Genomic DNA, 27797 nt, shown 5'->3' on the forward strand with positions numbered 1-27797 from the left:
TGCAATTTGAGAGGAGAAGGTGGAATCAGACGTAACGGTGTTCTAGTTGAATAAAGGCAACTACAGAGACGCGAGTGAGGAGCTGACCAGAATTGACGGAGAGGAGCCTAGCAGGAAAGACAGTGGAACAGCAATGGCAGGAGTTTCTGGGAGAAATTCAGGAGACACAGCAAAAATTCATCCCTAGGAAAAAGCAGCTTACTAAAGGGAGGATGAGGCTGACAAGGGAAGACAGGGACAGCATAAAAGTAAAACAGAAAGCATATAATGTGGCGAATGGCAGTGGGAAGCCAGAGGACTGGGAAGCCTACAAAGACCAACAGAAAACAACAGAAATAAGTAGTGAGAAGATTGAATAGGATGGTAAGTTAGCCAATAGTATAAAAGATTGCAAGAGGTTCTTTAGCTATCTAAAAGAGCAAAAATGGACATTGGACCGCTAGAAAATGACACTGTTGAAGTAGTAATGTGGAACAAAGAAAGGGCTGAGAAACTGAATAAGTACTTTGTGTCAGTCTTCATGGTGGAATCATAGAACCCCTACAGTGTGAAAGCAGGCTATTCAGCCCATTGAGTCCACACTGCCCCTCCAAAGAGCATTCCACCCACACCCCTACCCTATCCCTGTAACCCTGCAATTTTCCATGGCTAATTCCTGGACACTATGGGCAATTTAGCATGGCCAATTCACCTAACCTGCACATCTTTGAACTGTGGGAGGAAACTGGAGCACCCGGAGGAAACCCACGCAGACACTGAGAACATGCAAACTCCACACAGCCAGTCACCCGAGGCTGGAATCGAAACCGGATCCCTGGTGCTGTGAGGTAGCAGCGCTAACCACTGAGCCACCGAGCCGCCCTAAAAATTGGAAATTCCAAAGGTGAATATCACCTAGACCAGATGGACTACACCCCAGAGTTCTGAAGGAGATAGCTGAAGATATTTCAGGAATCACTGGAGTCAGGGAGAGTCCCAGAGGATTGGAAAATTGCTAATGTAACGCCCTGTTTAACAAGGGAGTAAGGCAAAAGATAGGAAATTACAGGCCGATTTGCCTGACCTCGGTCGTTGGTAAGATTTGAGTCCCTGTGAAGGATGAGATTTCTGAATACTTGGAAGTGTATGGTAAAATAGGGTGAAGTCAGCATGGTTCCAAAAAGAGGAGGGCATGCCTGACAAAATCTGTTAGAATTCTTTGAGGTGGTAATGAGCAGGTTAGACCAAGGAGAGTCAATGGATGTTATCTACCTGAACTTCAAGGAGGCCTTTGACAAGGTGCCACACAGGAGGCTGCTGAGTAAGATAAGGGCCCATGGTGTTAAGAAGGCAAGGTACTAGCATGGAGAGAAGATTGGCTGCCTGGCAGAAAGCAGACAGTAGGCATAAAAGGGTCCTTCTCAGCACAGCAGCCAGTGGCTAATGGTTTCCACAAGGGTCAGTGCTGGGGCCACAACTTTTCACTTTACATATTAAAGATTTGGATGAAGGAACTAAGGGCGTTCTGGCTCAGTTTGCAGATGATACAAAGATAGGTAGAGGAACAGGTAGTATTGAGGAGGCAGGGAGGCTGCAGAAGGATTTAGACAGTTTAAAAGATTGGACAAAGCGGCAGATGGAATATAAATGTGGGCAAGTGTGAAGTCATGCACTTTGTCAGGAAGAAGAGAGGCATGGAATATTTACTAAATGAGGAAAAGATTCAGAAATCTGAAATGCAAAGGGACTTGGAGTGCTAGTCCAGGATTCTCTTAAAGTAAACTTTCAGGTTGAGTTGGTAGTTCGGAAGGCAAATACAATGCTGGCATTTATTTTGAGAGGACTAGAATATAAAAGAAGGGATGTACTTCTGAGGCTTCATAAAGCTCTGGTTAGACCATATTTAGAGTATTGTGAGCAATTTTCGGCCCCATACCTCAGGAAGGATGTACTGGCCCTGCAGCGGGTCCAGAGGAGGTTTACAAGAATGATTCCAGGAATGAAAGGCTTAACATATGAGGAATGTTTAAGGACTCTGGGTCTATACTCGATGGAATTTAGAAGGATGACGGGGGATCTAATTGAAACATACAGAATACTGGATAGCCTGGACAGAGTGGACATTGGGAAGATATTTCCATTGGTAAGAGAGACTAGGACCTCAAGGCACAGCGTTAGAGTAAAGGGAAGACCCTTTATAAATGAGATAAGGAGAAACTTCTTCAGCCAGAGAGTGGTGAATCTGCTGAATTCATTTCCACAAAAGGCTGTGGAGGCCAGGTTATTGAGTATATTTAAGACAGAGATAGATAGGTTCTGAATTGTCAAGGGGATCAAGGGTTTCAGGGAGAAAGCAGGAGAATGGGATTGAGAAACTCATTGGCCATGACTGAATGGCGGAGCAGTCTCAAATGAGTCAAATAGCCTAATTTCTGCTGCTGTGTCCTATGGTGGTGAATGTGTGTATTAACATGCATGTTATACCAGTGTCGAGATGCAGGTTCACAATCCTCACGAGCTTAGTCAGAGGAAGGCATCAAGAAGAAATAGCCTGTTACACCTGCAGACTCAAGTTACAGTCAATAAATTGAACACAAGTTCCCTAATACTTAACTTGAAATGGAAGCAGACAAGTGGGGGAACTTTATAATGCAAAGAAAAACTCACATCACAGATCAACAGCACAAGGATCCAAATAAATCAGGCACTGGTCGAAACTCCAAAATAAACCGTATGCGTTTCAGATTCAGATTGTTGACCTGGACTTGTACAAAATTTTTTTGAGAAAGAATCATTCAAAAGTCATCTGAAACAATTTATTTCTGCACACTATACAGTAAATATTATAACTGCTTTTTAACTGTAAGCAAGTAACACCCTTGTAGGTAGCATACAGGAGCCTTAATTTGGTAATATATTGATAAGCAAAACAAGATAGCATTGCAATTTTTCTACTGTGCAGAGTAATAATTCATTAGTAGCTGATTTCTTTGAATCATGTTCTCAAATTCAACCTAACTTGTACAAATTGTCATTAGCATCTGCTCCAAATGAAGATTTTAAATTTTCCACCAAAAGGATTCCAAATGAAAATATTAACATATTCAGAAAAATAATGCGATATTCTATAATGCACTTTTGTCTCTGCATATGAAATAAAATCCATAAATATTGCACTCTATCAGATCAAATTTGCATTTTAGCCCTACATTCCACATTTCTTGCAGTTCTTATTTTACCTTTAAGGCTTGGTTTGGCAAATTAAAATATAATATAATTTGTGCATGTTCCTGTTGTAATTATTTTAGTTTTTCGTAAAAAGAAAGATTGACAAAGACTTGAGCTGCAACTAACCATTCTTTAAGAACTAGATCTCAGAAAAGTCCAAAAGCTTCATTGAAGAGCTCTTAAATGATGCCACGCCTAATGTTTGCTGATCTGCCTCCAGTAGACCTCCCTGGAAATCTGATGGTGTGAAATCCAGGCATTCCAGTTGACTGACCTGGCAAAGAATCAGTTGGATCAAACGGTGGTCTAAATGGAGGCAAGGTCCCTGGCATCGGTCCTGATCCGGGTAGAAAGCGATTAACAGGATCTCCTCTGTAAGGCAGCTGAGGATGCTCATCATATTCTCCTCCAATAACCCCAGGTGGATAAAACTGGCGAGGCTCAAACGGGAAGGGATTGAAGATACCAGGCTGACCTGGAAATGGGGGCAAAGCTGGTGGCAAATAGAGGGGAATTCGGTGCAGTGTTTTGCTCCTCATCACATACTTTTCCTTATAGAGCTTTAAAAAAAAAAGCAAAGGGTTGTGCTAAAGTTAGAACATCTGCACAAATGCAAGGACATAGAAAATACTGTAGTCCCTTTAATTGTCCATTCCCCTTTTAACTTAGCTTTCACCCTATTGCTATTGACACAAGCTATGCCTGAGGTGAGACAACAGGGTAGGCTTTCTCTTCCCAAGGTGGAACGGTATTAGGTTGGTGCAGTGATGGGCCCCTTTAAATGTAGAGAGGGAAAAGTCGTAGCTCAATTTGACAAATTCTCCCAATAACACTATCAAAATTAGGAACTTACTGACATTTATCAGTGACTAATGCCAGATGGAATATGGCAGCAAGACTATCTGCATTGCTTACGCCAAGAAGATTTTTTTCCTAAATTTGGATCCCACCATAGTTTTGAGAGAATTTTCAGTATTATCATTGACATGGTCATCTCAACAGCAAACTCTGGAGCCCTTGCCATTATGTGGCAGTGTCCCTGCTTCAATTTCTCTTTTTTCATTTGTGTCTCGTGCAAGGACAGGCAAAATTAGTCCTTCATCACCTGCGTAACTAGTCACTCTTTAACATGAGAGCCTGAACAGTAACAGATGATTTGGGTAGCAGGCAGTGGACAATCCATGTGAATCAGAGATTAATCCATCCTTCCTTTCAGCATCTCCTGGGAGTTCAATGGGAAATTGGCTGATTCCTCTCTCCTCTAACTGGCCTACATAAGTTGAGGCCAATTGTGAAAAAAATAGCATTTACATTCACAGAATATTTGAATTCCAGTCAGTCAATCCTGAACTAAAAAATAAAGTTACATTTTTCAATTAGAGGATTCTTAAAAAAAAAGCTCCACTCACTTCCTTCCAGTCATGACTGCTGGCTCGTGAATCTGTGTCAAAAACAAAAAGTTAGATAATCCTTAATTTAAAAGTGAACCAGCTGGCAAGTGACACTTTAGATGTAACTAAAAGGTTTTATTCATCCAGAAAAAAAGGCTGATTGAATAATTTACAACAGTCCCTTTAAAATCTAATTTGATATTTACAGTATACACACAAAGTAAGAAAAAACTTTCACTTATCTCACACCTTGTATGATCTCAGAATATCCAATGACAAATAATTTTACAGTCTATGACTAATAAATGACATTTATTTATTTTCTCTAAATTAACAACAGTAAGAGTGTGCAAGATTTCATCACTGAGCTCAGATCATTGAATTTAAAAAATATATATATTCATGGGATATGTTCACCCCCAATTGACCTTCAGAACATAGTGAGCTGCCTTCTTGAACTAAATGCACCCACAGTGCTGTTAGGAAGGAGGGGGTGGGGTCTACAATTTTGACCTACTGACAGCGAGGAAACAATGATATAATTTCAAGTCAGGATGGCATGTTGCTTGGAGGTGAATTTGTGGTATTCTCGTGCATTTGCTGTTCTTACCCTTCTAGATGGTAGAGTTGTGGGGTTGGAAGATGCTGTTTGAAGGAACTTGGGTTGGTTTGCTGCAGTGCACCTTAGAGATGGTAAACACTGCTACCACTACTTTTTAATAGTGAAGGAAGAAATTCTTGAAGGTGGTGCAAATCCAGCAGGTTGCTTTGTCCTGGATGGCAATGACCTTCTTCAGTGTTGTTCGAACTTCACCCATCCATGCAAGTGGACATTCTTCCATTATACTCCCTGCTTGCACCTTGTAAGTAATGGACAGGCATTTGGAACACAGGAAGCCAGTTACTTGCCACAGAATTCTTAGTATCTGACTACTTTTGCAGACACATTATTTATATTGCCGATCCGATTAAGTTTCTGGTGAAATGGCATCCTCCAGGATGTTGATAATGAGATATTTGGCAATACTAGCTTCATGGAGATCGAGGAAAGATAGTTAGATTCTCTTGTTGGAGATAGTCATTGCCTGGCACCAATATTACTTGTCACCTAGCAACCCAAGCCTGGTTGTTGACCAGGTCATGCTGTGTGTGGGCATGGATGGTTTCAGTATCTGAGGAGTGACTAATACTGCTATAAACATATTAGAGTTAGTAGTGCAGCAAATGTTATGTCCACTTTTTAATATGACAGTCATTATACTGTAGGATCATGTGCAACATTTCCATAAATGTATTATAACAACAGTGTGAGTTATCAGGCCACACAGCATTTTACCAGGTGCCCTGATAGGTCTTCCTGAATTTCAAGAATGCTAGCTCACCTCTGAAGTCCCTCAGGTATAGAAATCTCCAAAGTAGTTGGTCATTGGTTGCTGTGTAAAGATCCCGGCACACCGTTGAGAGAGATAAAATGGAAAGTACATCCAGGAGCCTGAAAATTCGCAATTTGAGTTCAAGAGGTAGAACCACAAGACCAAACACATCAGGGAGGTTCAAAGCTGGAAGAATTTAAAACATTATTTACAAAAAATTATTTTTGTACGAAAACTAAACCATACATTGTCCTGGAATTAAAAAGGCAATCTTTGATTCCTGATTCCAAACTAAAATATTGAGATGCAACAACCTGAACCAAAAAGGCATTTCTAATGTAAAACAAGCAGAAAGAAAAGCGGTTCGATTAAAAATCTGTAGGCTCTGATTCCCATTTCCCTAGACCACCAGATTTACTCCTGATATCAACAAGCCAAGGCAGTTCTAACAACTGAATATACACAATGCTCTTTATTAATACAAAGTACACTACAAATAATACTGCAAAAATTTTTTTACCCATGCAATACTTACAATCACAAGTGAACCCCTTTATATGGGTCTGTCTGACAATCAGCCCACTGTCTCAACCTCTAGTTGTTGATCAACTGACCTCCCTGAACTAGCTAAATTTTACTGAGAGACAAGCTGTTTTGTGTTTTTTCCATACAAAGAAGCTGTGCATTTTACACCCTTGATTTAATCCAGTCTCCAGTAAATGATCAGTTTGAGAACTGGCAAACGTCACTAATGTGTCACTGTTTTCCACATCAGTTTGATTAATTAACTAATTAAGACTTGCAGGTCTCTCATCGGAAAGAAGCTTGTCTCTTGCCCTTAATGAATTTTGACATAAAAAACGTTAGCTTGTGCCTGCTGTTTTCCACTTTTACATCATCCAATCAACTGTATATTTAAACAGCACAATTTATGATAATCACAAATTCAGTTGATAGTCCATATTACCACTGATGATTCATGTTTAAAAAAATCTTCAGGTTTTCCATAGTTACTGTGACACTTCAATTCATTACTCGAGTTGCAAGCTTGATATAAACACACACACATTCCTTCAGCCTAACAAAATCATTTCAAAAACGTGTGATTTTTCCAATTATTAGGTCATTACCAGGTTTCAAAGATTTCTCCTTTTCATTTAACTTCACTTTAGCTAATGCAGCAAATTTTAGGTTAATATCTAACACATTGCAGAAATATGAAAGACAGTGGATAAATCTATATGTAATTAATATTTCTGTATACTAGCACAGTACGTAAAATGAGGATATTCCCTGAATAACACTGCTGCCATTTGCTTTAATGTGGTTACGGAGAATGCTGTCTTTTTACCATTTAATGCCTCTTTCCCCTTGTTATATTTTTTCTTATGATGCCCATTCAGCACATCTTTATTTACCATGGTATTTTTTAGGAGCACATTAGGAATGTTAATTAAGGAGTTGCACTATTTATTTCAAATTCAAATAATGAACATACATGTAACTATTATACTGTTGTTTTTGCAGAATGATTGATTGAGATGCAATGGAGGTTCTTGTGAGAACAGACTTGGTCATATTTGGTCTGGAGGGAAGCATTGGGTTACAAAGCCAGCGATACACTACTAAAATTAAAACTAATACTGTAGCTAATTTTCAGCCAATCATTTCCCAAGAATCTTATTCAGCTTTCTAAAAATGAACATACAATGTTACAATTTATGGTGAAAGCATTGCTTTCAATTCAAATTAACATCCCTGTCCCTATTCATCTGCTGCCTCCTCTTTTAATGCTATATCAAGAAAGAAAGAGGCCAAGGCACTTACCTTGCCTGGCACTGGCAAGAAGAGGGTACACAAGTTGATCTTTGAACATGCAGGAAAGTTTTTGTAGATCTTTATACAGATTTGCGGCTTCGCCACCTTGCAAAGAGAAAGAAACATTATTGGAAACAATTAGGATGATTATAAGGGCTGATCTTAAATCTTGAGATTAGGTCAGAAGTGACATCTTTGTTACATTACCATTAGTGAGAGACTGTGATTACACAACACATTGTACAGAGAAACATGTGTTTGGATATATTTGAGAAAATAATCTCCATACTAAAAACAGAAGAATTTTATATGGAGAAGGAAAAGCATGAGAACATATAATCTGAAGCAAAGCACTGAAAAGGACACAGGAGACTCAAGTGCTTTTCACAAATATACCAAAGAAAGGGGTTAAAAACCAACTGTAATGCTGATCCACGTGCCCTAGCTGAAGAAGGGGTTCTAGTGAACTGAGGCACTAGTGAATGGTAGCCTGGATTTGACAGCTTGTGTGTTATGGAGAAGCTGACGCCAAAAACACACTAGTCTAAACATTAGAAAAGTACATGCTAGTCAGACATCTGCAAAGGAGCTCCAAGGTGCTACGTAAAGCTACTCACAATCCATTTTGGTTGGTCTTGCAGTACGCTTCACTAAAGCAGGTAACCTGACTTCTAACTGATGAAACATTCAATCAATAAACATGAAATGATATGCAAGAGTCTAATTACTACAGTAGGTTACACCCTTCCATCTGTGAACTTATGTTAAGGCATGCTGGTCTTGAATTTGGCAATTCCTAGTCAGTATAAATCCAGAGTATAACAATCTCTAAATCAGTAGAAAGTGACAATCCCATGTTGTACTAGAACAGAGAGTTAAGTTAATGTTGTTACCAGTCTTGTGGATATTCATTAAAAAATACAGGTATACTTTTGCACTTCCCATTAACGATGTCATAGAAACATGCAGATTTAAAAAGCTGTCTAAAATTCTATTACAGAAATTACAAACAGAACTTACCCAGTTTATTTAAATCAACGTAGGATGTAGGAAGCAATTGTAATCTCTTTACACTTTTGACATTCTCATTTATCTTCAGCGTGGCTGTCAGAAAGAGGGAAAACAGTTGACACAATCGGGTGTTCATGCACTCACAATCAAACTAAAGTTCTGAGGCCTACCTCTGAGCCAGGAGTTTTAAGTTCAAGTTCCACCTGTTCCAGAGGTGGGTCTTGGCATATCTAAAGAAGTGGATATAAAAATATCTACCGTAGAGCTCTAGCAGTATTCCATCTATGACTGAAAATTTCAACAATAAGCTTAAAAGGGCAGCATATTGGAGAAGCAGTACAACATCACTGAGTGGTGGGATACATGTTCAATTTTTTGCTGCCCAGAACACCAAAACTGGTGAGTAGTAAAATCTCAGCTGAATATTATGAAGATTCAGATGCTTATCTGGAATAAAGGAATGTCAGCTTAGCCTTTGGAGTAACTGTCTGCTCAAAACTGATGAACAAACCAGAGTAAGATGGGCTTTAAAAGCTCAAAGATCAAATTTCTAAGCTAATTATCATGGCACAAGGATTGTAAACAAGACACAGCTACAAATGCATACTTATAACTATTCCTTGGGCAGTCACTATCCACTTTTAAAAATGTCTCATTTTCCCCTCTTACGTTTATAACACACAATCTTGGATGACATTTCCGTTATCAGCAATCACTCGCTAAGAGTATGATTGCTCACCTACGAAATGCATGTCACTGGTCATGGATTCTGTGGGTCCTTGTGTGGCTGATGAGCCCAGCCCTAGAACTGCATCTCCAATCTCACATTTGACATTTCAGTATTGCATTATTGAAGGTGCAGGTTTCAGATACAAACTAAGACTCCATCCGTCTGTTGAGTAAATGCAGAAGATTTCATTTGACTGTTTAATGTAAAACAGGCAGGTAGTACCAAAACAGGTTAACAGGTCAATGTGCTCTCTGCTGTGTGCACAAATTCACTTGTATTAATATAGACTCCTCGTAACCTCAGTGTCCCAAAATATATTACAAGTTCTTCCCTGTGAAAAAAATGCTCTGCTAACTTTGTATAAATAAGTAAGCATTCTATGAATTCTGCAATGTCACAGTATCATCTGTTTTGCACGAGGATCATAAACTTTAAGCCAATTACATAGGTATGAGGAGACAGTTGGCTAAGATTGTTGGGTGAGCAGATGAAAATGTATGGCAATAAACAATGGAAAACACATAAAACAAAATTTAAAATGTTAAACAAGCATACATCCCATTGAAAAATCTCTGAGAAAGATCCACTTGTGGCATACAAAAGTAGCTTAAGGATAGCACTAGATTAAAAGGTTTATAATGTTGTAAAGAATAGCAGTAAGTATTAAGATTGGGAGTGTTCCTGAAACCAGCAAAAGGCCAACAAAAAGTTGATTTAAAAAAGGAAAAATGAAATGCAAGAGAAAACAAGACATGAATATAAAAACTGATATTAAAATTTATAGATGTATGAGGAGAATAGATAAAGTAAGCGTTGGCCCCTTAAAAGTAGAAACAGGAAGAAATCATGGGGTATGTGGAGCTAGCAGGAACATTGAACAAATGTCACGTACCTTTATTATAGAAGGCAAGATATATACCAGAGGTGGAAGGCAAACAAGGGGCTAATCAGAGTGAGGAAATTATTGCAATTAATATCAGCTAAACATTTAAAAGGAGAAAGTCAACAAACTAAAATCTTACAAATCCCAAGGATCTACACCCTAGGGTTTGAAGAGAGATAGCTGCACAGCTAGAAAGGCATTGAGGATGATTCTCTAAAAATCCCTAGAAAATTGGAGCAATTCCAGCAGGTTGAAAGCTGTGAACTGTAACATTGCTGTTCAAGGCAGGATCAGGAGAGAAACAGAGAATTACAGGTCAGTTAGCCTGGCATCAGCCACTGGGAAGATGCTGGAAGTCTTAACAATGCAATTAGAAAAGTACAGAATGATTAGAGCAGTCAACACCAAGACAAGCCTTTTCAAATGGGAAACACTATTCAACAAATTTGTTAGTGTTGGTTCGCAAATGTAACTAATGGAATGCATAAAATGAGAATAGCAGTGTACTTGGATTTCCAAAGGAATTGATTAAAATGTTTCATTTAAAGTTAATACACAAGATCAGGCCCATGGAGGTAGGTGCGATATATTAGCATGGATAAAGGATTAGTAAACAGAAAGCAAAGAAGGCATATGTGAGACATTCTGAAGATGACAGGCTTTGGCTTGTGGAGTGCCACAGGGATCAAAGCTGGGGACCTCAGTTACAATCTACGTTAACAACTTACAAGAAGAGACAAAGTAAATCATCTCAGATTGCTGATAGGACAAAGCTGGATGGGAGTGCAAACTGAGGGATAGAGCAGTTGCAAAGATATACATGTTATAAAGATTAAGTGAGTGAGCAAATGGAAATGATGCGAGGAAGCGTCAAGAATATTCTGTTTCTACTCTTACAATGAATGAAACTTTCAAATGTTAATTTGAGAGATGGATGTACTCTTACAAACATGACAAAAATTTAGCATACAGGTACAATAAGCAAGTAGGAAAGACATAGCATATAGGCCTTTATTGCAAATGGATTGAGGAATAAAGAGGTTTTGCTTCAATTATGGAGGGCTTTGGTGAGACTACATCTAGAGGACAGTGTACATTTCTGATTTCCACATTTAGGGAAGACTGATTCCATTTTAGGAACTCGGTCTTTACAGAAGCATACATTTCATAATTCTTGTAAGATCAAGTAGGAATTTACAATGTTTCATAGCAAGTAGGCAAAGCAAGAGAGCAAAAGTGAGTCTATTTTCCAGCAAAGATGAACAAGGCTATCCATTTGGATCAAAGGTTTGATTGTCTAAACATTTGTGTGTATATCCCAATCGAAAGGTCATAAGAAGTAAAACAATATAGGACATCTCATAAATGAATGGCATGTACTCCTTCCAAAAAGTTAGCATGCATTACCATTGACTACAACCAGATTTCCCATTGGGATGCAAGAGAGAGTAGCAGACCCATCTTCACACAGTGGGTGATTGTATTGTAGTCTATAGACACCTTCATTCTTCCATTTCTCAGGCATTTGGGAGATCTTCAGTCCAGTACCCTACAAAAACACAAAAGAGTAATACTTGTTGCATATCATTTGATTTCCTTCTCAGAATTCTTAGTAGAAGTTCTTGCTAAGGTAACCAAGTTCAAGCCTCAATCAACATAGGAGTGTAAGGATGATCTGAGCAATACTTCCAGAGAGAAGAGCCTAACTTCTATTTGTTATCTCTATTCATATTATACTTTAGGCTGAGAGTTTGCTTATACTAAATAAGAGATACATCTCATATTACCATTACTCAATACAACCAGCAGCACTGTCCACTTGAACTGGCAACTTAAAGCTTTTAAAAGTCATCCTCCACTAGCCCCATGTGACAAATTTAAAGGGTGGAAATGAGACAGGAACGAACCAGATTCTGTTGAGATTTCCTATGAAATGGTGGTCCTGTTCATTTAATACATGAAAAGGTGCCTACAAAAAACAGAGGTCAATGGTTTCACCTAATCAGATGGTAAGGAGTGAAATTATTTTTGCCGGATCGCACAATCATTGAATGATATACAGCATAGGAGGAAGACATCCAGCCTCAGGTCAAAGCTACAGTACAACCATACTGTTAATCTCACTCGCCTGCTCTCATATAGTATGTTATTTATTTCCTTTTAACTATTTATCGAATTCTCTCCTAATTGTTGTTTTCCTCATTTAGCAATTTTGATGTGTGCCTAAAAAACATACTAAGGAAAGTGACTTTCCCATATACGGATAAGGATGGGCTATATTGCTGACTTGTAACTTATAATTATAAAAAAACCTATTGGCAGCCTTGAACCGAACTATCCCAAAAATCACATACATAACTAAAGTATCCTTGTAAATTTACCTCCTACTCTCAGCTTCCAACCTCTCGGTACCAGTTCCGATTCACTGCCTCCGCTGACCCTCAAGCGAGGCTCAGGTGAGGGATGTCAAGCATGGTGTGGCAGCAGCAAAAGATCAGAAGAGGGAGGGGACATGACTGATCAGATGTGACAGGGAAGTGGTGTGAGGTAAGGTTAGGGAGGGTTGCAGAAGTTTGCTTTTAAAAAAATCTACATGCACATTAACCATGCTAAAATGAAAACAGAGCAAACACTATTCGGGAAATATGCCCAATTTGCAAACTGTGATAAAATATTTTCTTTTACTAGAAACAGTGGGTACCTATATTGAACCTGCTTCCATCACCCTTTCAGGCACTATTCCTGATCCTTGTCTAACAAAATCCTTCTGACTCTGAACACCTATACCGAATTTGCTTTAACCTCTTGTTGCTCAAGATGGTTCAGGAGGCACAATGTAATTACGGTACATATCTACCTACAGAAACCTATGAGAATTATTTTTGGTACACTGTGATCAACAGAGTGACTTCCTGAGTTTGAAAGTATTGAGCCCACCATTGTCTGCAGGGAAAACATCCTCTCAAATGGCACCACCAGCTGACAGCAACAGAGCACTCCCACTGACAAAAGACTTCAAAGCAAAACTTCATGCACATCCCATAATTGCTACTGGAACGCATCTCACACCTGACAAACTTATGACAGCTCCAACTCTCGAAGGCACACCTCCTGGCTGACTGCAAACATTCCCAATCCAATGTGGTAATTGACTGAGTGATATCTCAGGTTTCAACATGCAATGTAAAATCTGGACAACACAAACACTTGGGGACAGGCCAGGGTAGAGGCGGCCACTTGCTTGACAAATGGAATACAAGGAAAATTGCTAATTGTGACTATGTCCATCTATAAGATAATAAAACACAGGAGCAAAAGTAGATCATTCACCCTGTTGAATCTGCTTCCTATTTGGCAAAAGGTAATGATGACATAGCCCAAAAGGACCACACGCTCTCTGTGAGAGAGGGGGAGCGACACAGAGGGAGGACTGGTAGTGGTTTAACTGAGGATCACCACACCTCAGGCAAAGGGACAGGATGAGATGGACAGTCCTTCATGGTAACTTCCGCCGCCTTAAAATCATGGCTGATCTGGTAACCCTCAACTCTACTTTCCTGCCTTTTCCTCAAACCCTTGATTAACTTACTAACTTAAAAATTATCTTATCATTAAATATACTTAATGACCCAGCCTCAATAGCCCTCTGAGTAAATAATTCCACAGATTCACTACCCTCAGAAGATATTCTTCCTCATTTCGGTCTTTTCCTATCCTCGTTATTAATATACATTATAAATGATTGTGGTCCCAGCACTGATACCTGTAACACTCAACTAGTTAAGAGTCTCCAAGCAGAAAATGTATCCTTTATCCCAACTATTAGTTAGCCAATCATTTATCCATGTTTACATACTACCTCCAACAACTGGGTTCATATCTCATTAAAGTAGACGAATGTGTGGTACTTTACCAAATGCCCTATGAAAATCCAAACATAATATATTCACTGCTTCTTCTTTCTCTCTCCAGCTTGTTATCTCCTCAAAGAATTCAAATTGATTGCCCCTTCATGAAGCCATGCTGACTCCACTTGATCATATTATGCATTTCGAAATGCTCTGCTATTGCATGCTTCATAATACATGCTAACATTTTCCCAATTTCAGATGTTAAGCGAACTGGTCTATGGTTACTTGTGATTTGGTTCCTTCCCTTTCTGAATAAAGGTGTCACACTGACAGTTTACCAATCTTCTAGAACTTTTCCAGAATTCAGGGATTCTTGGAAAATTACAACCAGTGCATCCAAAATATCAGTAGCTATTTCCTTTAACATCCTAGGATGCATCCCCTCAAGTCCCAAATCAATCCATTACCCATGAACTGAAACAAAAACACAAACTTCTGGCAAAACTCAACAGGTCTGGCATTATCCAAGGGAAGAAAGCAAGGTCAATATTTCAAATCTGCTGACTCTTCATCACTGCTAGCAGCTAAGGAAAAAATGGTACTTATGCTGAAGATGAGGTGTGGGGGGTGTAGAAGAGGAGAGGCGAATGGATGGATGGAGACCGAGTCCAGAGACAGACAGAGAGAGAGAGAGAGAGAGAGACAGACAGACAGAGAGATGAAAGGGGTATGGAAAAAAGGAGATTATGAATAGTAGATCAGGACAGTAGTCAAGCTGAATAAATGATAAGAGCTAAGAGTAGAGAGAATGGGTGAGCTGCAGTGAAAGCAACCTATATGCAATAATAGGCTGAGGAGGAGGTGAGATTTGGTGACCGTGCTAGAAGTAATCCATGACATCTCTACCCATTTGCTCATCTCTCCCTTCACCCCACCTCACCTTTAGCATAAATACCACTTTAAATGCTAACAGTTCTGATGAAGAATCACTGGACTCAAAACATTGACTCTGCTTTCTTCCAACGGATGCTGTCAGACCTGCTGAGTTTTGCCAGCAGCTTCTGCTTTTGTTCTGATCTCCAGCATCCAGTTTTATCCATTAACTGAACTTCTGCCCAAGATCCACTTCAGGTTACATCACAACAACTCATGTGCCAGTGGAAGCCCTGAAATGGTTTGTTAGCCTCAACATCAAATTATAACTGTGTCTCCGGCCGTATAAACCAAAAATCTTCTCTTTTCCAAGGAAAGCAACCCTGGCTTCTTCAGTTTCTGTACATATCTGAAGACTTCAATTACGCTTAACACCCAGAATTTAATCAAGTAATCCATCTAAGGCATACCCAGTGTTTTAGAACAGTTCAATATCATGTTAGTGTTCTCTGTTGCTCTTGGAGATTCTTGGCTTTATTAACAGCCTTCTCAACTTGCCTGGCCGCTTCAGTATTTGAGTACATACACTATTTTCAGTTAGGCAACAACTTTGTGAACTTTAGTTCATAATCTAGACTAACCATTTTGTGCAGTAGAGATGGGGCTCATTGTAAAGTGTTGTTGCCCTGCAAATAAGCCATGAGCACGACTCTCATCTGGCACTTGACAGTATTTTGTCTGAATGTTAAAATATCCAGTGGCAAATTTGACAAGTAGGGAATGAGTCGTGACTAACATTCTTCTCTCAATTAATATTATCAAAATACAAACTGGGTTATATGTAAGACTTTGTACCTTTGGGCCAGAAGTCCCATGAATATCCCAGATATTTGTCATATGTGTCAGATTGATTAAAAATATCTACAGCTCAGTTACACAGTCATAGTGTCATTGAGATGAAACAGACCCTTCGGTCCAACTTGTCCATGCCAACCAGATATCCTACATAAATTTAGTCCCATTTGCCAGCGTTCAGCCCATACCCCCCTAAACCCTTCCTATTTATATACCTATCCTGATGCCTTTTAAATGTTGTAATTGTGCCAGCCTCCATCACTTCTTCTGGCAGCTTATTCCATACACGCACCACCCTCTGCCCCTTAGGTCCCTTTTAAATCTTTCCCCCCTCACCCAAATCCATGCCCTCTAGTTTTGGACTCCCCAATGGTGGTGAAAAGACCTGGTCTATTCATCCTATGCATGCCCCTCATGATTTTACAAACCTCTATAAGATCACCCCTCAGCCTCTGATGCGCCAGAGAAAATAGCCTTAACCTATTCAGTCTCTCCCTATAGCTCAAACCCTCCAAACCTCGCAATGTTCTTGTAAATCTTTTCTTAACCCTTTCAAGTTTCATAACATTCTTCCTGTAGCAAGGAGACCAGAATGTCACACAATATTCCAAAAGTGGCCTAACCAATGTCCTGTACAGTCACAACATGAGCTCCCAACTCCTATATTCAATAAAGCCAAGCATACCAAATACTTTCTTCACTACCATGTCTACCTGCAACTCCATTATCAAGGAACTATGAACCTGCACCCCAAGGTCTCTTTGTTCAGTAACACTCCTCAGCACCTTACCACCTGATTTGCCTTTCCGAAATGCTGCAGCTCACATTTATCTAGATTAAACTCCATCTACTACTCCTCAGCCCATTGGCCCATCTGATCAAGATCCCATTGTTCTCTGAGGTTACCTTCTTCGCTGTCCACTGCACCTCCAATTTTGGTGTCATTTGCAAACTTACTAACGCACCTCGTGTTCACATCCAAATCATTTATATATAAGTACCGATACTTGTGACACACCGCTGGTCACAGGCCTCCAGTCTGAAAAGCACCCCTCCACCACCACACTCTTGTCTTCTACCTTCGAGTCAGTTCTGTATCCAAATGGCGAGTTCTCCCTCTATTCTGTGTGATCTAACCTTGCCAACCAGTCTACCATGAGGAACTTTGTCGAACACCTTACTGAAGTCCATATAGATCACGTCCACCGCTCTGCCCTTCTCAACCCTTTTTGTTAGTTCTTCAAAAAACTCCATCAGGTTAGTGAGACACTATTTCCCACGCACAAAGCCATGTTGTCTATCCCTAATCAGTCCTTTTCCAAATGCATGCAAATCCTGTCCCTCAGGATTCCCTCCAACAACATGCCCACCACCGATGTCAGACTTCCCTGGTTTCTCCTTATAAGAACATAAGAACTAGGAGCAGGAGTAGGCCGTCTGGCCCTTCGAGCCTGCTCCGCCATTCAATAAGATCATGGCTGATCCTTTCGTGGACTCGGATCCACTTACCTGCGTTCTCACTGTATCCCTTAATTCCTTTATTGTTCAAAAAAATCTACTTTATCTTTAAAAACGTTTACTGAAGTAGCGTCAACTACTTCACGAGGCAAGGAATTCCATAGATTAACAACCCTCTGGGTGAAGAAATTCCTTCTCAGTTCAGTCCTAAATCTGCTCCCTCTAATCTTGAGGCTATGCTCTCTTGTCCTAGCTTCACCTGCCAGTGGAAACATCCTCTCTACTTCTATCTTATCTATTCCCTTCATAATTTTATTTGTTTCTATAAGATCCCCCCTCAATCTTCTGAATTCCAATGAATATAATCCCAATCTACTCAGTCTCTCCTCATAAGCCAACCCCCTCAACTCCAGAATCAACCTAGTGAACCTCCTTTGCACACCCTCCAGTGCCAGTACATCCTTTCTCAAGTAGGGAGACCAAAACTGCACACAGTACTCCAGGTGTGGCCTCACCAGCACCTTGTACAGCTGCAACATAACCTCTCTGCTTTTTATTTCAATCCCTTTAGCAATGAAGGACAAAATTCCATTTGCCTTCCTAATTACTTGTTGTACCTGCAGACCTACCTTCTGTGATTCGTGGACAAGGACACCCAGGTCCCTCTGCATAGCAGCATGCTGCAACTTTTTACCATTCAAGTAATAATCCTTTTTACTATTACTCCTACCAAAATGTATGACTTCACATTTATTTACATTGTATTCCATCTGCCAGACCTTTGCCCACTCACTCAATGTATCTATGTTCCTCTGCAAAGTTTCACAATCCTCTGCACACTTTGCTTTGCCACTCATCTTAGTGTCATCTGCAAACTTTGACACCCTACACGTGGTCCCCAGCTCCAAATCATCTATATAAATTGTAAATAATTGCGGTCCCAACACCGATCCCTGAGGCACACCGCTAGTCACTGACTGCCAGCTAGAATAGCACTCATTTATCCCAACTCTTTGCTTCCTGTTAGTCAACCAATCCTCTATCCATGCTAATACTTTACCTTTAATGCCATGCATCCTCATCTTATGCAGTAGCCTCTTGTGCGGCACCTTGTCAAAGGCCTTTTGGAAGTCTAGGTACACCACATCCACTGGGTCCCCATTGTCCACCTCGCTCGTAATGTCTTCATAGAATTCCAGAAGATTTGTCAAGCATGACCTGCCCTTCATGAACCCATGCTGCGTCTGCCCAACGGGACAATTTCTATCAAGATGCCTTGCTATTTCTTCCTTGATAATAGGCTCAAGCATCTTCCCCACTACAGAGGTTAAGCTAACCGGTCTATAATTCCCCATCTTTTGTCTACTTCCCTTTTTAAACAGTGGCGTCACATTTGCTGTTTTCCAATCTGCTGGGACTGCCCCAGAGTCCAGCTAATTTTGGAAAATTACCGCCAGTGCACCTGCTATTTCTCCCGCCATCTCTTTTAGTACCCTGGGATGCATTCCATCAGGGCCAGGAGACTTATCAATCCTTAGCTCCATTAGCTTGCCCAACACTACCTCTTCCGTAATAATGATTGTTTCCAGGTCCTCACCTACCTTCGTCTCTTTGTCTATTACTGGCATGTTATTAGTGTCCTCCACTGTGAAGACCGATACAAAATACCTGTTCAATGCCTTGGCCATTTCATCATATCCCATAACTAAATTCCCCTTCTCATCCTCTAAAGGGCCAACGTTTACTTTAGCCACTCTTTTTCGTTTTATATATTTATAGAAACTTTTCCTATCCGTCTTTATATTGTGCTAGTTTTTTCTCATGTTCTATCTTACTTTTCCTTATAGCTCTTTTTGTGGCTTTCTGTTGACCTTTAAAGTTTTCCTAATCTTCTAGTTTCATGCTGTTTTTGGCCACTTTGTATGCCTTCTCTTTCAATTTGATAGCCTCCCTTATTTCTTTAGACACCCATGCCAGATTACCCCTTTTCTTACAGTCCTTCCTTTTCATTGGAATATACTTTTGCTGAGCACTTTGAAAGTCCTCCACTGCTCGTCAACTGTCCCACCATAAAATCTTTGTTTCCAGTTTACTTTAGCCAAGTCCTCCCTCATTCTATTGTAGTTCCCCTTGTATTGGATTTTATCTTCACACTCTCCATCTGTATTCTAAATTCAACCATACTGTGATCACTTCTTCCAAGAGGATCCCTAACTATGAGGTCATTAATTATTCCTGTCTTATTACACAGGACCAGATCTAGGATAGCTTGCTCCCACGTTGGTTCCATTACATACTGTTCAAGAAAACTATCACGGATATACTCAACGAACTCCTCCTCAAGGCTACCCTGACCGAGCTGGTTCGACCAATCTACATGTAGGTTAAAATCCCCCATGATAATTGTCGTACCATTTTTACAGGCATTAGTTATTTCTTTGTTTATTGCCCGCCCCAATGTGACGTTATTATTTGGTGGCCTATAGACTACGCCTATCAGTGACTTTTTCCTCTTAGAATTTCTAATTTCCACCCAAATGGATTCAACCTCATTCTCCATAGAACCTAGATCATCTCTCAGCACCGCCCTGATGGCGTCCTTGAATATCAGGGCTACACCACCTCCCTTACCTTCCTGTCTGTCCGTCCGAATAGTCTGGTACCCTTGGATATTTAACTCCCAGTCGTGACCATCCTGTAACCATGTCTCCGTAATGGCTACCAAATCATATTCATTCGCGATGATTTGTGCCGTTAACTCATCAACCTTGTTACGAATGCTACGAGCATTCGGGTAAAGTGCCTTTATGCTAGCTTTCTTACCCTCATGATTTCCAACATCTCTAATAATATCTCCTGAGTTATCCTTCCTTTTTGCTTCTTTCATAGTCTGCCTTGAACTTAAACCCTCCTGCACACATGCTAACCTGCTGCTTACCTTATTATTTACCATCATACTCCCTGTCGTTTTCCCTTTCCCTTCCCCCCAACTCACTAGTTTAAAGTCTTAGTGACCACCCTATTTATCCTTTTCGCAAGAACACTGGTTCCAGATCGGTTCAGGTGGAGACCGCCCCATCGGTACAGATCCCTCCGGTTCCAAAACTGATGCCAATGCCCCATGAAATGGAACCCCTCTTTCCCACACCACTCCTTCAGCCACGTGTTTACTTCCCTAATTTTCTTATCCCTAAGCCAATTTGCACGTGGCTCGGGCAGTAATCCGGAGATTATGACCCTCGAGGACCTGTTCCTTAATTTCGTTCCTAGTGCTTGATAATCCCCAAACAGGTCCTCCATCCTAGCCTTGTCTATGTTGTTAGTCCCAACGTGGACCACAACAACTGGATCCTCCCCCTCCCGCTCCCGCTCCAATATCCTTTCAAGCCGGTCAGAGATGTCCTGTACCCTGGCACCGGGCAGGCAACACACCATGCGGGACTCCCGATCCAGCTTGCAAAGGATACTATCTATCCCCCTAACGATAGAATCCCCTATAACACCTTTTTTAAATAGTGGCACCACGTTAGCCAACCTCCAGTCTTCCGGCACCTCACCTGTGGCTATCGATGATACAAATTTCTTAGCAAGGTGCCCAAGAATCACTCTCCTGGCTTCCCATAGAGTTCTAGGGTACATCTGATCAGATCCCGAGGACCTACCCACCTTTATGCATTTTAAGACGTCCAGCACCACCACCTCTGTAATATGGATATTTTTCAAGATGTCGCTATTTATTTCCCCACGTTCTATATCTTCCATATTCTTCTCCACAGCAAACACTGCTGCAAAATACTCATTTCGTATCTCCGCCATCTCCTGCGTTTTCACACATAGGTGGCCTTGCGGATCTTTAAGGGGCCCTATTCTCCTCCAGTTACCCTTTTGTCCTTACTGTATTTGTCAAATCCTTTTGGATTCTCCTTAACCCTATTTTCCAAAGCTATCTCATCCCGTTTTTGCCCTCCTGATTTCCCTCTTAAGTATACTCCTACTGCCTTTAAACTCTTCTAGGGATTCACTTGAACTTTGCTGTCTACACCTGACATAAGCTTCCTTCTTTTTCCTTGACCAAAACCTCAATTTCTCTAGTCATTCGACATTCCCTACACTTGGCCTTGCCCTTCACCCTAACTGGACTCCCATTATCTCATTTTTGAAGGCTTCCCATTTTCTAGCCATTCCTTTACCTGCAAATATCCGCCCCCAGTCAACTTTTGAAACTTCTTGCCAAATAACATCAATATCAGCCTTCCTCCAATTTAGAACTTTAACTTCTCCATCCAGTCTATCCTTTTCCATCACTATTTTAAAACGAATAGAATTATGACTGCTGGCCCCAAAGTAGTCCCCACTGACATCTCAGTCACCTGCCTTGCCTTATTTCCCAAGAGTAGGTCAAGTTTTGCACCTTTACTAGTAGGTACATCCACATATTGAATCAGAAAATATTCTTGTACATTTAAATTCCTCTCTATTCAAGCCTCTAACATGATAGCTGTCCCAGTCTATGTTTGGAAAGTTAAAATCCTCTGCCATAAATGCCCTATGATTTTTACAGATAACTGAGATCTTCTGAGAAATTTGTTTCTCAATTTATTGCTGACTATTTGGGGATGTATGGTACAATTCCAATTAGGTGATCATCCCTTTCTTATTTCTCAGTTCCATCCAAACAACTTCCCTGGACGTATTCCATGGAATATCCTCCTTAAGTACAGCCACAATGTTATCCCCAGTCAAAAATGTCACTCCCCCCTCCTCTTTTGCCACCCGACCCCACCTTTCAATCCTTCCTGTAGCATCTATGCCCTGGAACATTAAGCTACCAGTCCTCTCCATCCCTGAGCCACGTCTTTGTAATTGCTATGATATCCCAGTCCCATGTTCCCAACAATGCCCTGAGTTCATCTGCCTTACCCGTTAGGCCTCTTGCATTGAAATAAATGCAGTTTAAATTTATCAGTCCTACCTCGCTCTCTGCTTTGTTCCTGCCTGCCCTGACTGTTTGACTTGCTCCTTTTCCCAACTGTACCTGTCTCAGACTGATCTCTTTTCTCACTATCTCCCTGGGTTACCACATCCCCACATGCCCCACCCCCCCCACCCTGTTATTAATTTAAATACCCCCAAGCAGCTCTAGCAAATCTCTCTGCCAGTATATTAGCCCCCTTCCAATTCAGGTGCAATCCATCCTTCTTGTACAGGTCACTTCTACCCCAGAAGAGATTCCAATGATGCAAAAATGTGAATCCTTCTCCTGTATACCAGCTCCTCTGCCACACATTCATCTGCTGCATCCTCCTATTCCTGCCCTCATTAGCTTGTGGCACTGGGAGTAATCCAGATATTACTAGCCTCAAGGACCACCTTTTTAAATTGTTGCCTAACTTCCTGTATTCTCTCCTCAAAATCACATCCTTTTCTCTTCCTATGTCGTTAGTTCCAATGTGTACAATGACCTCCTGCTGGTCCCTTTCCCCTTTGAGAATATTCTGCAACTTCTCAGAGAAATACCTTGATCTTAGCATGAGGGAGGCAACACACCATTCTGACTGTCGGCAATAGAAACTTCCGTATGTACCTCTGACCAGAGAGTCCCCTATCACAATCGATTGCTTGGAATCTGGCGTAGCCCTCATTACATTAGAACCAGTACCAGTCTCAGTACCAGAAACCTGGCTGCCCATGCTACATTCCCCGGAGAGTCTATCACCCCCAAAATTTTCCATACAGCATATTTGTTTGAGATGGGGACAGCCACAGGAGACTCCTGCATGACCTGCCTCCCTCTCCTACCTTTCCTGACAGTAACACATCTACCTAACTGTATCTGTGGTTTTTCTCCCTTCCTACATCTGCCATCCATCACACCCACTAGCTTCTGTAAATTCCTCATTGCCTCTAACTGCGGCTCCGACCGATCCTACAGGATTCGCAACCAAATACACTTCCTGCAGACATAATCATCAGTAACGTGGAAACTCTCCCTAATCTCCCACATCCGACAGCAAGAGCACATCATTCTATTAAAGGCCATCTTTGCACCTTAAATATCTATAGACCCAGAAAATAGCAGTATTACTGCTATAAAAACACTGCTCCAGGCTAACTTAGTACCTATGTTTTATGTTTTTAAAGTTTAATCAAGAGACAGATATAGTAAAAAAAACAAACACACTCTACTCACTATTGTAGCTTTACACTTTAAAAAGCCACTTACCTGCTCCCCTGCTGTGAGCTCTCCCACACAGGTTTCTCCAAGGTCAACTGTGAATTTCACTGTTTGTTAATTTGTTCTCAGGTGAACTCCGATGTCCAGAAATACTTGAAATTAAACAGCAGAGGTAGTAGCTGTGCAGGGTCACTGCTGGGTCAGACAGCAGTGTAGGTTTCTTTCTCCATTTGAATCACTTCTCATGTGGTCACTGCCACTGCCTTTGTCTGAGTTCCTCCTTTTAGAGTGCCGTCGTTTTGATTTTGTCCCCTCCCAAAGTTCATAAGCTATGCAACAGCTTATAAAAACAGTAATTACCGCTCCTAGAATTTGAGAAGATCAGCTCCAACACTGAAAATTCCTCAAAAAAGGAGCAGCTCTTACGCTACAACTTTTACCTGTCCTCCATCTTGGATTACCCAGAATCCTTTGTTGGGGGGTACTCATGGCACAGTGTGCCAGGAGGCCCAGGTACAAGTCCCAACTGCTCCAGATGTGTGTAATAACATCTCTGAACAGAAAATACCTAAACAGAGTTTTGTTGTTCGAATTTAGTTTAGTTTAATTGATGGTACCCTTCTAAGTGCTGAGTTCTCTCCAAGTTGGGGGTTGGCTTCTGGATAGGGACAGGCAGAAACTGATGACTGTTCTATTCTGTCAAGTTACAATGAAACCTCTACATTTCTGAAAGTCTTTTTTCTATCTAATTTAACATATGGATATCGGTGTGGTAAAAGACTCACAACAGACTAAAGTATTTTCACCAACTAATTGCTTCTGAAGTATAGTTACGCCTGTTTTGTTGACAGGTGGCAATTTGCAAATACAGTTGCAGAAATAACTATTTAATCTATTTTCAGAGGCCTTGATTTGGGGACAAATGTATTCTTATACAAGAGTACAATACAATAACAATTTTTATATTGGTTTAAGTACAGAAAAGTGGAACAACAGTTTTCAACATCCTATACACTGAATACACTGTGTAAAACACAGGTATAGGACAGGGATTCATATTAAAATAGAGAAAAGTTCAGCACAGAGTGGGTGATGCGCATGGTGAAGGGATGGAAAGGTTAACCATGATTCCATTGATTATGAGGCAAATTCATTCTGATTAGGTCTAATGCTCCAGATGTTCAGACATCAACGTTTTAATTTCACACTCTACATATGCAGATCATTTAGTGAATTTCATGTCACTCATGTCGTTTACCTGTGGAATGTATCCTGCCTCCAGCATGAGCAGATGAAGCACTACAATCAAAGCATCCTTTGGGTTGGTGCACTCAGCAGAATGATAAAGGGCTTCTAATGAATGTGGCACCATTCCATCCATTGCTTCACTACACAGCATTGGCTCATCTGGATATTTTATTGGGGTTTCTTCAAATGCCATGGGCATCTCGTCAGGTGATGAATTCTGGACATTTGCTTCAGACTGCTGATGTGCACGAGCATCAATCTCATGACTGGACTCGAGTCTATTCCCACCATTTACAATGCCCTGAATCTGAGCATTATTTGAGTGTGATGGTTTCTTCTTTACATTCAAGTCTGACACTGATCCAGAGGCAGAAGGAGCAAAGGCATCAGGTAGTATTAAGCAAATCAAATCCCCAGAGACTATTCCTATCGATGTCATGGTTTGCTGGTCATCAGTCAGAACATCTTTCCCATTTAAACTGATGTTGAATTCAGTATCGGAACTTTAAAATAAAAGCACAGAACAACATAAAAGTTTAAAATAGTGATATAAACTTTCCATACATATATACAAAAAGATATACAAATTCCACTGCAGTTCTTTGTCCCCTCAAATAAAAGAAGATATTCCATGTGCCTCAAAAACTGCAGAACCATACAATTCACAATACATATGCAGATCCTACCATATTATCAAAATAGTCACATGACATGTCTAATGTAATCATTTCACAATTAATTACAACTATAAAAGAACAGTACAGCACAGAAACACGCCCTTCTGTCCACCAAGACTGCACCGACATATGATGCCTTTCCAAACTTAAAACCTTTTGCATCTATGCAGTCCATAACTCTCCATCACCTGCCTATTTGTAAAGCTGTCAAGATGCCTCTTAAATGTTGCCAACGAACCTGCCTCCACCGCCACATTCCAGGTGCCCTGTGTAAACAAACTTGCCTCTCACATCTCGTTTAAACTTATCCCCTTTTACTCTAAACCTATGTCCCTAGTGAAAGGGGTTAATTAAGATAACTTACAAAGTAATCAATTTACAAATGATTACTAAATAGAAATTGTCCAGGGTTAAACTTTTAGAAAATAAGTGCCTGTTTCCTTGTAACCTGTTGTCAATTCTAGATTATGCTGCTAACATTCCATTAAGACATAAAAGAAAAATGAAGCAACAGTCTCCTCAGTTTTTCTTTGAATTTTCTCCCACCTCAAAACACAATAGTAGACCTCAACAACTGGGACAATATCAGATTTATAGTGATTATCCAAACACAGAAACTAGCTTGTCATCCCAACTGATCCACTCCAGTGATTTTCATCACATGAACCTTATTCTACCCTATATTATCTAACCCCATCAGCAAAACCCCTTTATTCCTTTCGCCCGAAGGTTCTTACTCAATTTCCCCTTAAATACATCAACATTAATTGCTTCAACTCTTCCTTGTAGTAGCCCATTCTACATTCTAACCAATGGCTGGATAAAAACTATTTTCCTGAATTTCCAATTGTCAGTTTATTTATTTTTCTACCACTTCAAGCCAACTTATTTATAGTATCTAGACTAATTCCATCTCCCTTTTTAAATATATATCTAAAAAATCAGATGTTCATTGATCTTCAAAAACTATTCATTTTCTGTGCAGTCATGCCTAGGTGCTCTCTTCCATAATGCTAAATATGGGGTTGCAGACCATCCTGGAATGGTGTGTGATTTATTTAGTCATCATCATCCCTCTCATCTTTTCAATATTTCTTCTTCTAGTGTCATCCAAACATTATTTCTTTCCTCAGTAAATAAAGTGTTCAATACATTTCACAATCATATTCTGACTTTATTTTGTTCACGCTTTAATGGCCCTATACCTGCCTGTCTTTTTTTTAAACTGATAAGACTCTAGCATATTTTACTATTTCTTAACTTATTCTTTGATCATTTACCTTCATTTCTTTTTGCTAATGTAAGTTTTCTTTACTTCTTCCATAAAATCATCATACCTTATTTTGTTGTTCTACTCTTGTACATTTAATTTACAAAGGAGGAGTGTGTCCTGGTCAACCAAGCTTGATATGGAGTGGCACCCCCTCAAGCTGGACTCAGTTAGATCTTCCTGGAACAGTACATTAGTCTATGGATACATCAAGCACACGCTTTGTCTGCATCATTCACCATTAGTTATGAGAAAATAAATTATTATTTAATATGTACCTTTTCCTTTAGCTTCAATTTTTTTATTGTATCGTATGGGTGTCAGTGGTAGGGCCAGCATTTTGTTGCCCATCCTTAGTTAGTTACCCTTGAACTGACTGTTTCCCTAGGTCATTTAAGAGTCAACCATATTGTTGTAGGTCTGGAATCATGTGCGGGCCAGACCACCTAAGAATAGCAGAATCACTTCAACACCTACCCATCCCACCAGTAGTCAAACCAGACCACCCATTCCCCTCACCCTGTCACAGCTGACTTAATGCAACCCAATCCCGCCTCCCATGCTGTCAGATGCAAGCCCCCCCCAGGTCAGTCACCCAGCAAACTGTTGGACCCAATTTCTCCAGCCTTCCCCAATCGACCTTAAACATTTACCTGCCCCACCACCCACCACTTTACACTCTAACCAGCTGGCATCCTACTACATGACACCCTACCATCACACTTACCTTCTATACTTTCTTTGTCAAAGTGGCTGTCAGGATCTTTAAATGTCAGAATATGGCAGCTGACAGCTGTAAAAAGGGGGTGTGGTTTGCCTTCCTCTAACAGATCTGCGCTATGAAAGAACTGTCAGAGTGGAAGTACGGTTCAGCATTTATAAGAGAACACTGAATGGAATCTCCTCTTAGAGAGCAGAGATCCCTTCTTTTGTAATAAAAAAGGGCCAGAGTAGCAATCTGTGCGAGATTATGTAGT

At 40.4% G+C, this 27797-nt stretch overlaps 1 protein-coding gene across 2 annotated transcripts in view; it reads right to left on the reverse strand.

The window, feature by feature from the left end:
• Positions 1-2781: 2781 nt before the first annotated feature.
• fbxo7 (F-box protein 7) overlaps positions 2782-27797 on the reverse strand; it is a 32499-nt gene continuing 7483 nt past the window's right edge. For both annotated transcript variants that reach the window (XM_048607623.1, XM_048607622.1), the window contains exons 3-9: positions 24884-25376; positions 11821-11962; positions 8810-8893; positions 7799-7894; positions 5981-6157; positions 4617-4648; positions 2782-3767 (exon numbers count right to left, since the gene is read on the reverse strand). In XM_048607623.1, the coding sequence (XP_048463580.1) occupies positions 3387-3767; positions 4617-4648; positions 5981-6157; positions 7799-7894; positions 8810-8893; positions 11821-11962; positions 24884-25376 (1405 nt within the window). In that variant the 3' untranslated portion in view covers positions 2782-3386. The remainder of the gene's footprint in view (positions 3768-4616; positions 4649-5980; positions 6158-7798; positions 7895-8809; positions 8894-11820; positions 11963-24883; positions 25377-27797) is intronic.

Source organism: Rhincodon typus, chromosome 18, assembly GCF_021869965.1.
Source record: "Rhincodon typus isolate 14 chromosome 18, sRhiTyp1.1, whole genome shotgun sequence".
NCBI classification, from domain to species: domain Eukaryota; kingdom Metazoa; phylum Chordata; class Chondrichthyes; order Orectolobiformes; family Rhincodontidae; genus Rhincodon; species Rhincodon typus.